At 49.4% G+C, this 11727-nt stretch overlaps 2 protein-coding genes across 2 annotated transcripts; one reads left to right on the forward strand and one right to left on the reverse strand.

Annotated features, from left to right (window-relative positions):
• Nucleotides 1-377: 377 nt before the first annotated feature.
• Nucleotides 378-4515, reverse strand: LOC308528413 (THO complex subunit 1-like; the record flags this gene model as incomplete). The annotated part of the gene is given in 3 exon segments (XM_081104014.1): nucleotides 378-523; nucleotides 2740-2790; nucleotides 2793-4515. Coding segments are annotated over 3 exon segments (1920 nt in total).
• Nucleotides 4516-6908: 2393 nt separating this feature from the next.
• On the forward strand, nucleotides 6909-8110 carry LOC308528256 (proteasome activator complex subunit 3-like). The gene has a single exon (XM_081103818.1). It carries the CDS (start codon nucleotides 7190-7192, stop codon nucleotides 7952-7954), a length of 765 nt encoding a protein of 254 aa, XP_080959944.1. The 5' UTR covers nucleotides 6909-7189; the 3' UTR covers nucleotides 7955-8110.
• The last annotated feature ends 3617 nt before the right edge of the window (nucleotides 8111-11727 follow it).

Raw genomic sequence — 11727 nt, forward strand, 5'->3', positions numbered from 1 at the left:
CAGTTCTTCCTTTCTGTTCTGCCCGGTGCGGCTCCCGAGATGGCGGGGTCCAGCGGCAGCAGGTCCAGGGGTTCCCAAAGGTGTGGATGGAGTCGCCAAAGAAGAAATGACACGGAGACAGCGTTCCGTGGATCAGCAGCCTAGCCAGGTGCTAGCCAGGTGCTTAGCGGCTTCTATGTCCCGGGACCGGGTCTTCGCAAGATCTCTCCCCTGAAAGCTCCTTTGGAGAACGAGGACGACGATCACGACCACAGCCTGGAGCTGAGAAGCTCTGCCAAGGGGACCCTGCTTTCTTTTATAGCCCGGGAGCGTGGTGGGAGGAGCCAAATCAGCCGGCCGCCCGCTCCACCAATCAGCGGCCCCCAGGACTGAAAGCCTCACCGCTCCAGGACCAGTAGAGGGCGCCACCGGCCCGCCGAAGCGATTCCCGGGGGGCTTCGGGAGGACTTGGGAGATGGGGCAGGTGCCCAAGGAGGCGCGCAGGGCTCCGCCTCCACGCCTTGCGGGGCGGCATCGCGGTTTTCTGCGTTGAAGAGGGGACAATACATATTTACACAGGCTCAGGTGGGGCGGGGACAAGCCACAAGGAAAAAAGGCCACAGTAAAACTCCTAGACGTGAGGCACTCCTTTGATAGCGGAATTTGTGCTACCGTGTGTGTGTGTGTGTGTGTGTGTGTGGTGTGTGTGTGTGTGTGGTACGGGGGGTGGAGAGTTCATGGCGGGGAGGGGGGGGGCGTTAGATGGATCGGTGTGGGGGTGGGAGTGCGTGTGGGTGTGCACATCCGCAGTCACACAAGGACACTCCTTGCTTTGAATGGTCCGTCCACACCCATGAGCACGCTTCAGCCCCTGCATTCTCGCAGACAGCGTCCCCTGCTTGTCCTTCCCAGAACTGAGGAAGTCCAATCACCTGGCTCTGCCTTCCCCCGGAGCGAGGGTTGCATTGGTGCTTCTCGACCAGCCGAGGGCGGAATGGGCTCTTCAGCCCCAGAACCAGTCAACCCAATCTCCGTTATCCACAGCCAAAGACTATGTCGGGACCCGCCCATCTGGTCGACCGCCCCGCCCCACCCCGCCCCCCTCCCCCTTCCCCGCCCCTCTCCCTCTCTGGATGGATGGCCAGGCCCCCCACAGAGACCAAGTCCGGGCCTGGCCATCTGGTCTTACCAAAGCGTCAGTGCGTCAGTGCGTCAGTGCGTTGAAAAGCTGGATCACCGTGTTTTCTAAGGAGTCCTTTCTTTTGTTGTTGTTGTGGGCATTTATTTTTTTTTTTTTACTTTTTTTTTTAAGGAGGGTTTTCTGGGGGTCTTTTGTTTGTTTATTTGTTTGTTTTGTTTGTTTGTTTGTTTGTTTGTGGGGTTTTTTGTTTGTTTGTTTGTTTGTTTGTTTTTGCCCCTGGGACGTATCTCATCACTGGACTTGTAGGTTCTCTTGATTTTCCAGAAGGTTCTAACAACTCTGTGTTTAGAAGGCCTTTGCTTCCTTCCGCCTTCGATGTTCCTTATGTTTACTTCCTTTACCATCTCCTGCAGCACTGTCGCTCTCCTTCTCTTTTGACTTTGTACTATCCTTCCTATTGTGGCTGTCTCTTGTTGAAAGCTTTTCTGAAGAGTTGCTACCACCTATGTTTCGACTTCTACGACTCTGTCCACCCGAGTAAACTTCTCTGCGGCCCCTTGTAAGGGGAGAATTCCTGATATGAGGTGGTGAAAAGCTCTCTGGGGGAAAGCCATTTGCTGATGCTCGAGGCTGTGCTCCAGCAGCATAACCTCTGTGGCATTTGTCATACCACTCTCTGTATTTTCTCTCCCACTCTCGGCAATGCTCGTTTTCAAAGGGGTCTCTAAAGTCAACACTCCTGCCATAATAAGCTTTTCTGTCATATGGTGGTGGAACTTCTCTGTATCTATTAAAATGTGCACAAGTTCCGCTATCAAATGAGTGGCCCACGTCTAGGAGATTTACTGTGGCTTTTTCCCTTAAGGCTCGTCCCGGGCCCACCCGAGCCTGTCTAACTATGTATTGTCCCCTCTTCAACCCAGGAAACGGTGATGCCGGTCCGAAATGCGTGGAGAGGGAGCCTTGCGGGCCTTCTTGGGCACCTGCCCCATCTCCCAAGTCCTCCCCAAGCCCCGGGAATCGCTCCGGCGGGACAGTGGCGCCCTCTACTGGTCTTGGAGCGCCAACGCAAGCCTCCTCCCCACCCCCCACTCACCACCCGCACCCGCACCCGCACCCCATTCCGCAACCTTCTCTGGGGAAGGCAGAGCCAGGTGTCTGGACCTCCCAGGTGTGGGTAGACCCGAGGGGTGGAGGAAGGTCCAGCCGGGGGCGTTGTCTGCTAGAAGCCAACTGTAGGACACTACACCCATACCCATTAGCAGTCACCTCCCTTTCTCAGTGCCCCTCCCTGTCCTCCCGCCCTAGCCCCTCCCGGTCACTGGTCACTCATCAAAGCGATGGAGCCAGTGTGGCAACTGTGAAGTTGTTCTTTGGGGCAGTAGTCACAAAGTTAATGAAACGGCATGTTTGTAGTGTGGTGAAGGGAAGGGCCCTCAAGAACTCTGGATGGCTGATCTGAGTCAGCCCTCCAACTCCTGATGTGCAGGTGAGGAGAGCACAAGGTCATTCAGCCATTCATTCCAGAAGAAGTGATGGAGGGCTCGCTCAGACTCAGCTCCGCGGGGCCCCACAGACACAAATGCAATTAAAAAAAGAAAAATAAGTAAACACGCAACTGTGGTATGTGCTCCATTGTTCAGCCAATTTGTTGGCAAATATCTCTATTTTTCCCCTGTTACAGGTTTGTCTCGGAGAGCATCAGGGCTTTCATTTCCCTTCAGTACAGCATCATTATCTTCCTCATCTTCACCCTCACCTGTTTTTATTTCTTCTGAAGGAGGTGGTGATTCCTTTGCTAGCTTTAGCACCATGTTTTCGAGATATTCTGGCAAACTTTTGAACTGCTGTTTGGCTGGCTGGAAGAAGTGAGGGCTTCTCCGTGCTAACAGTCTCAGGGCTCTCCAACCATAATTTGGATCGTTCACAACCTTATATTCCTTTTCAATCATGCTTTCCGGGTCTGCCTGTTCAATGGCTTCTTCAAAGAATTCCTCCAACGTTGGCATATAGCCTCTTGGGTCTGATTTACAAGCTTCCATATTATCCCGGCAGAGATCCCAAAGGCTTATTAACGCCTCCTTTCCCTTCAGAATCTTTTTGTTGGGCCCTTTCCCCAGGAAGTCCAGGAAGTCCTCTGGTGCTGTTCTCTTTCGTACTGCTCTCGTCGTCTTAGTATCTGATGTTCTTTCCTTCACAAAACTTGGGCAGCCTTCATTTTTCCATGAATTCCAGTTTTCTTCAGTGTTTAATATATGCTCTACCATCTTTGAAAATCTCTCTCCATCTGGTGGGTTTTCAGATAGCAGTTGATAAACTGATTTTGTAGTACCTTCAATCCAGAGTGACTGCTCATCAGTTAAAACATCCTTTGAACTTTTGGATTTCACCTGTCCCTTGAGATGTTGGAATAAAATGAGATACTGCAGTAGAATGTGTCGGCGAAAGTTACTGTCACTCAGTTGTAAACCCAGCCACTTTTCACTTGTTAAAAATTTTGCAGCATATACATGTTCTCCTCCTGTTTTTAATTCTCCCATCTTTTTTCTTGAGGCCTGAGTGTCATCTAATTTGTAATTCTTGAAAACAGCCAGGACTTCTTCTGAGTACATGAGGAAAGTTTTCCATGAAATCTTCTCATAGCATTGCACAGGGTTCCTGAAGCAATCCTGAAGTGACCAGAATTTTTGATACAGGCTGTAATCCATTGGAATGGAGCAAGCTGTTGGAGCTTCATCATCACCCGTTTCACCTTCGTCTACGTCCATTCCTTCTTCTCTGTCTTCAGCATGCTTCTGACCCAAGGTGCTTTCCTGCTCATTGGTATTGTAAACGGTGACATTTTCCAGATTAAATTGACTCTGCAAGTTAAGACCGGATCTCTCAGATAAAGGGAAAAGCCTGGCCAAAAAGAGTTGAATTCGTGCACGCAAAACTGTGTGCTGGGATTTTGACAATCTTCTTAAGAGATCATTGCACGTACGTAGTAAATAATTTTTCCCAGCAGAATAGAATGTATTTGATTTCCAAGTAGCAACATTTCTTTCCACAAACGTGAATATTGTGTCACACTGATCCAAAGGGAGACATTGCAAAACGTCTCCCAACAATACAGAAGGTGTAGATGCGGTGCAAATACCTTCAGTTACTCCCCCAATAGCAAGAGAAATAATAGCTAAAACATTTTCACACGATGAGTGATTTATAATTTCTTCTTGCAGAACACCTCTGAGAGCTTGGTCAAGGGTACATTTTTTTTCATCTTCACTTCCAGTTAACTGGCTGAAGGTATTCAATAATGGCTGGATATTTTTGTTGTTCAGGGCTTCTCTGGTAGACTTCGTGAACCGCGTCCGCGCTTCAGGTACACTGAAGCGTGGCCATGTAGGAGACATCTTCTCGGCGGCGCGTGATGGTGAGGTCGAAGCACAGCAGGTCCAGGGGTTCCCAAACGTGTGGACGCAGTCAGCGAAGAAGAAATGACACGGAGACAGCGTTCAGTTGATCAGCAGCCTAGCCAGGTTCTAGCCAGGCGCTCCAGCGGCTTCTATATCCCGGGATCGGTGCTTGGCGAGATCTCTCCCCTGAAAGCTCTCTTGGAGAACGAGGACGACGACCAAGACAACAAGCCTAGGGCTGAGAAGCTCTGCAAAGAAGACGCTGCTTTCTTTTATAGCCCCAGAGCGTGGTGGGAGGAGCCAAATCAGACGCCCGCTCCACCAATCAGCCGCCCCCAGGACTGAAAGCGTCACCGGTTGGGCGTCAAGTTTAAGGTGGGGATGCACATGTTCCAAGCTAGGCCCCGCTAGGCTCGCCCCTTCAGGTGTCATTCACCCAAAGGACCTCAAGGAAAGGTTCTGTTGGATGTGGCTGCGCCTGGTATTTATTCCTCGTAAGGAATGGGCCGGGCGAGGGTGGGTGTGTGGGGGGGGGGGGAGGGGTAAGGGGGTAGATGGGAGACACAGACACACCAAATGAAGCTGGCCTTGGAACTCATGGGAGGCAGAGGCTGAGGCTGAAGTTGATGTGAATAAAATGTGTATGGTTTTGTATATTAGCTCTGAGTCCAGGATGCCAGAGGCCACCAGCAAACAGCCCCAGCAGAGAGTGGAGGTATAGATGTCTATGGATCTGTCCCTGTTCCTCAGTCTACGTTGTTCTCTATATTCTACAAATGGGTGAGTTCATGTGGTATTCATTTTTCTCTGACTGGCTAACTTCACTTAGCATAATGCTCTCCAGTTCCATCCATGCTGGCAAGAATTCCTTCTCTTTTTTTTTCTTACCTTTTTACCCCATCCATTGTGTAGATGTATCACAGTTGTGTGTGTGTATGTGATGTTAGGGTTTGGCCCCGCCCTGGGGGGACCCAGGTGCCAATGGCACCTTGAGGGTTTCCTGTGTGGTGGGAGCAGGGCCACCTTGTAGGTTACATTAATCCATTTCTGGAAGAGGAAACTGAGGCTGAGGCAGGTGAAATTAATTTGCATAAGCGGGTCAATTATCAGGAAGACCGGAAGCTCGAGGTGAAGAAGTTGAGGGCCCAGGCGAGGGTACCCTTCTGAACAGGGTGAAGAGTGGGAGCCTAGGGAGAGAAGCCATCGGTCTGCAGTCAAACAGCTTAGCCCTACCGAGGGAGGGCATGACTAGTCCGTGTCTGTGGGGCCCAGCATAGCTGGGTCTGAGCGAGGCCTCCATCACTTCTTCCTGAATGAATGGCTGAAGGACCTTGTGCTCACCAAAACGGGCAGGTGGGACTTGGTCTCTGGCGGGGACCCGGCCATACACAGAGAGAGGGTGGGTTGACCAGATGGCCTGGCCGGGACTTGGTCTCTGGCTGTCGATCAGAGTGATTGGCAGCGGGACTTTTTTAATTTAATTTAATTTAATTTAATTATTTTATTTAATTTTATTTTATTATTTATTTTATTTTTTATTTTATCTTATATATTTTATTAATTTTATTTATTTTACTTTATTGTATTTTATTTATTTTTTTATTTTTTTAAAAAATATTTTATTGATTTTTTACAGAGAGGAAGGGAGAGAGAGATAGAGAGTTAGAAACATCGATGAGAAACATCGATCAGCTGCCTCCTGCACATCTCCCACTGGGGATATGCCCGCAACCCAGGTATATGCCCTTGACCGGAATCGAACCTGGGACCTTTCAGTCCCCAAGCCGACGCTCTATCCACTGAGCCAAACCGATTTCGGCTATTTTATTTATATTTTATATTATTTTATTTTATTTTATAATTATATTTTTATGTACAACCCGTCTCTGGCTGTACCAGATGGCCTGGCCCAGACTTAGTCTCTGGTTGTGGATCAGAGTGATTTGGGTTGATCCGGGGCGAGGCCAAAAAGCAAATAAATGTTGACAGAATACTTTTTATTTTATTTCTTTCTTTATACCAATAGCTACAGGCCAGCACCACCCCACCGTCTGCCCAGGCCCAGCCCCAGCCACAGCCACAGCCACAGCCACAGCCCTCCTCCGGCTCCCGGCAATGCAACGGCAGCAACAGCCAAAGCCCAACAGCCACGCAGCCATCGACTGGGGGAAGATGGCAGAGCAGTGGCTTCAGGAGAAGGAGGCTGAGCGGGGGAAACAAAAGCAGCGGCTGACACCTCGACCACCCCCCCCCCAGGCCTGGGAATGAAAGCACCCCATGTCTATTGCTGGCGATGCCACTCCGCTCTTGGACGACATGGATCAGTAGGGGCCCTGCTCCCAGGACTCTGGTTACCTCTGAGGCCGGGAGATGCTCAAAGTATTGTGGTAACTGCGGCCATTGTCCTACTCATTTTCAAAAAAAAACTTGCTAAAAAAATAAAAATAATAAAAATAGGATAGTGCAAACAGGCATCCAGCAGCAGGCAGCAGGTGGGCGGGCGGGCAGGCGGCACAGAGGGAGGGAGCGAGCGAGCAAGTGAGCAGTCCGTGAGCCAGCGAAGGCAGCCGCGTCCCGAGAGCCGCTGAAATAACTCCCGTCCCTCTGACCCCCTCCCCGGAGCCCACAGCGCCTCCGGTCTCCAGCGGAGCGAACACGGCCCTGCCCGGCCATGGCCTCGTTGCTGAAGGTGGATCAGGAAGTGAAGCTCAAGGTTGATTCTTTCAGGGAGCGGATCACAAGTGAGGCAGAAGACTTGGTGGCAAATTTTTTCCCAAAGACGCTGTTAGAACTTGATAGTTTTTTGAAGGAACCAATCCTAAACATTCATGACCTAACTCAGATCCACTCAGACATGAATCTCCCTGTCCCTGACCCCATTCTTCTCACCAATAGCCACGATGGACTGGATGGTCCCACTTACAAAAAGCGAAGGTTGGATGAGTGTGAAGAGGCCTTTCAAGGAACCAAGGTGTTTTTGATGCCCAATGGGATGCTAAAAAGCAACCAGCAGCTGGTGGACATTATTGAGAAAGTGAAACCTGAGATCCGGCTGCTGATTGAGAAATGCAACACGGTCAAAATGTGGGTACAGCTCCTGATCCCTAGGATAGAAGATGGGAACAACTTCGGGGTGTCTATTCAGGAGGAGACAGTTGCAGAACTAAGGACTGTTGAGAGTGAAGCTGCATCTTATCTGGACCAGATTTCTAGATATTATATTACGAGAGCCAAATTGGTTTCTAAAATAGCTAAATATCCCCATGTGGAGGACTATCGCCGAACCGTGACAGAGATTGATGAGAAAGAATATATCAGCCTCCGTCTCATCATATCAGAACTAAGGAATCAATATGTCACCCTACATGACATGATCCTGAAAAATATTGAGAAGATTAAACGGCCCCGGAGCAGCAATGCAGAGACACTGTACTGAGGCCAGGGCCAGGGCCAGGGGACTCTGTGAGTCTGGCTCAAGACCGACATTGCCTTGGTTTGTTACATGACTATCGTGATGGGGAAACTGGCTGGAAATAGTAATCACACCTCTCTCTGTTTTTAGTTAGAGTCTAATGAAACTCTCATGTAGTTCTGTGACGTGTTTACCTCTTTTTTCAGGCCTCAGGAACTCTTCTATTTCCTTCCCTAATACCCACACCTGAGCTGTTCTAATTTCTGGAGAACTCCAGGTTTGTGTGCACAAGATATTGGCACCAGAATACTTGTGTTTTCTTTCCCCACCCCCTTCTTTGTCTTGGGCTTTGTGTTGTTTTTTTCCTTTTGATGATTAGTTCGTTAGGAGCTGAGGGAACTAAAAGGAAAGTGCTAGGTTTTTGTTTTTTTCTAAGATCTGGGGTCAGGGAGACTAGCTCCTCTCTTCTGATATAAGGGTAGTGTCTCTTGCCAGTGTGGGATATTGGATCCTCCCTGTCCCAGTTGTCCTGGTGATGACTTCAGGTTTTCCATCTACATACATGGCAAGAAACACCACAGACTTTGGCTAAGTCCCTAAGTCCTTTAGATGTTTTTATAAGTAGAATTTTCACATACACTTATGTGCATGATAGACACACACATACAGACATGCACACATCTGCCTTCCTACTCTGTTACCTGACACTCCCCCCGGCCCCCAAAAAAAACCCTGTTACACACACACACACACACACACACACACACACACAGTCAGGAGGTGATAGTTGTCTCAGTCATCATCCAGCGGGGCCCATCGACTCCTGATATTGTAGCCTCTTGGTACCCAGAGGCTACTGAGTTGGAGGAGAACCAAGAGGCGAGAAGCAGAGGGATTGGGGAAGGCTCCTTTCTCTGGGACTCAGGTCCTTTGGGCATTATTGCAAAGGCCAGTCCTCTGACTACTGAATGCCTCTTTCCAGACCAGTTGTCATTTGGGGTGGGGGTGTCTTCAGCTGTGAGGACCAGCTGCTGCTGCTCCTCCTGGACTTTTTCTTTGGGAAAAATATTTCTCTTATTTATAGTATTGTGCTTCCAGGGAAAGCAGTCACTTATGTGGTCTACGTGTGCATGCAAACACAAGTGTGTACACATGTGTATGTGGAAATCTGCTGGGCAAGTCAAAACCATAGAAGAGTTACCCCCTATCTCAAATCTTCCAGAGATATCCCCCACTTTTTTATTCTATCACTATTGGAGAGTCAGTATTTACAGCCAGCCAGCCAGTGACTCTCTCAGTGTCTATTTCTGACTTATTCTTCCCCTGTCTGTCTTCCAACCCCTAGTCATATTTCCACCTGGATGCATCATTTTTACTCCCAATATACTGTATAGAGGAGTCAGGATGCTGTCTTCCCATGAATAGTACTCAGTAACAAACCAATTGCATTTTAGTTGGGCAATGCCCCTACCCACCCTTCAAATCCTTTCCACCATGCATTTCTGTTTCTTTTTTTGTTTGTTGGATTGTTCTGCTGCCCCTTCTCACCGCACCACCCTTGGATCGTAATGTAAAATTCTTTTACCATGTCAAGAAATTATTAAAAATACAGGTACTTTGACCTCTTTCTAAAGCCGCAGACCTTGGTGAGATGCTCTGGTGGCTAGGGACGTACCCATACTCATATGCGTGCGCATGGGGATACCCACCCCCACATATACCACCAACCATCCTATTGGGTGTTTTTATACCAATTATGCTTCCTCTTTTTTTCTGGAATAATGGAAAGATTGAGGTTTTGGCCTACAAGAGGCAAAGGTGGGTCCTTCATTTGTATTAAGCCTGAATTATGTGAAAGAGAGCTCTTCCCAAATCTCAGCTGCCTTCTGTCCCAGCCCTCAACAAGATCCCAGATCCTACCTTCCGCAGTAATACCCATGAACTGCCAGTAGAGGCTGCTCTAGTTCCACGTGGGAATCACCTGGTTCAAGGCGCACCCTACCGTGTCATTCTCGTTACCTTATACTAATTCTCCCCTCAGAATAATGTCTTAAATTTCTTAAGGAGATGCCAGGGGCTCTTGGTTTTGGTTTTCAAATGACTTGGAGGGCTGCCTAGGACTCTACCTCCCTCTGAAATAAAGTTTCCTCAACTTCCACCTTGTAAAAAAAAATAAAATAAAATAAAATAAAATAAAAATAAACCTCCTAAAAAAACACTTTGATCCAGACTTTCAATGCGCCGCCCTCTGCTGGTCGAGAAGCGCCGATACAAACCCCCCCAACCACCCACACCCCACCCCTCCCCGCTGCAGCCTCCCCTAAAATAAAGTAAAATAAAATAAAATAATAAATAAAATAAAATAAAATAAAATAAAATAAATAAAATAAAAATAAAGCCCCGCAGCCAATCATTCTGATCGACAACCAGATATAAAAAAGCATACACATTTTATTAACATCCACTTCAGCCTCTGCCTCCCATGACCTCCAAGGCACCCTTCGTTCCGTGTGTTTGCGTCTCCGGTCTCCCCGCTCCGTCACCCCCCCCCCCCGCCCCTCCCTTTGAGGGATGAATACGAGGCATCTCAGCCACTTTCAGGAGAACGTGAGACGGAGAGAGTGGGGGAGAGAGGGAGAGAGAGAGAGACAGTGATGTGAGAGAATCATGGATTGGTTGCCTCCCACAGGCACCTTGCCCAGAGCCAGGATAGAACCTGGTATGTACAACCACGTATGGGCCCTTGACACGGAATCCCTTGACCCGGAATCCCTTGACCCAGAATGGAGCCCTCAGCTTTCCATTTCATGATGCGAGCTCTCTCACCTACTGAGCCACAACAGCAGGGCGCCGTTTGTCTTTCAGTTGGATCTTGTCATGTATTTATACTTGAAGAGATTATCGCCAGTTAAGGGTGCTTGTGCTGTTATGGTTTTCTGAGTTTTAGAGCCCCCTGTTTCTCTTTTATTTTCCTGCTCTCTTGTCCTGTATGTTGAGGACTTTCTGTAGTTCTATGTTTGAGTTCCTTTCACTTGTTTCTCGTGTGCCTGCTGTAGACTTTTGGTTTGTGGTGACCTAGACTCCTGACTTAGGACAAACAAACAGCCTCTCCTCACATTGAGGAGATGGCCTCTCAGGTAACCCTGCCGGGCCTAGTGTCCCTCAAAGATGGCCAAAGATCCCGTCCCGCCCTCTGCTGGTCGAGAAGCGCCAATGCAAGCCACCCTCCTGCAGCCAGAGCCAGGTGCCTGGACTTGACCTGAGAGGGGAAGGACAAGCAGGGGGCGGGGCACGCTGTCTGCAAGAAGGCCGGGGATGAAGGGTGCTCATGGATGCTGACGGACCATTCAAATCAAGAAGTGTCCGTGCGTGACTGCGGGTTTACACACACAGACGCGCACACTCACACCCACACACCTACCCCGCTCCGCCCCCTCCACACACACACACACACACACACACACACACACATACACGAGAGCACAAGTTCCGCTATCAAATGAGTGGTCCACGTCTAGGAGAGATTTACTGTGGCTTTTTTCCTTGTGGCTTGTCCCGGCCCCACCCGAGCCTGTCTAAATATGTATTGTCCCCTCTTCGACCCAGAAAACGGTGATGCCGCCCCGCAAGGCGTGGAGACGGAGCCCTGCGCGCCTCCTTGGGCCCCTAACCCATCTCCCAAGTCCTCCCCAAGCCCCGGGAATCGCTTCGGCGGGCCGGTGGCGCCCTCTACTGGTGCTCGAGCGGTGAGGCTTTCAGTCCTGGGGGCGGCTGATTGGTGGAGCGGGCGGCCGGCT

Source organism: Myotis nattereri (assembly GCF_964212035.1).
Source record: "Myotis nattereri genome assembly, chromosome: 12".
NCBI classification, from domain to species: Eukaryota; Metazoa; Chordata; class Mammalia; order Chiroptera; family Vespertilionidae; genus Myotis; species Myotis nattereri.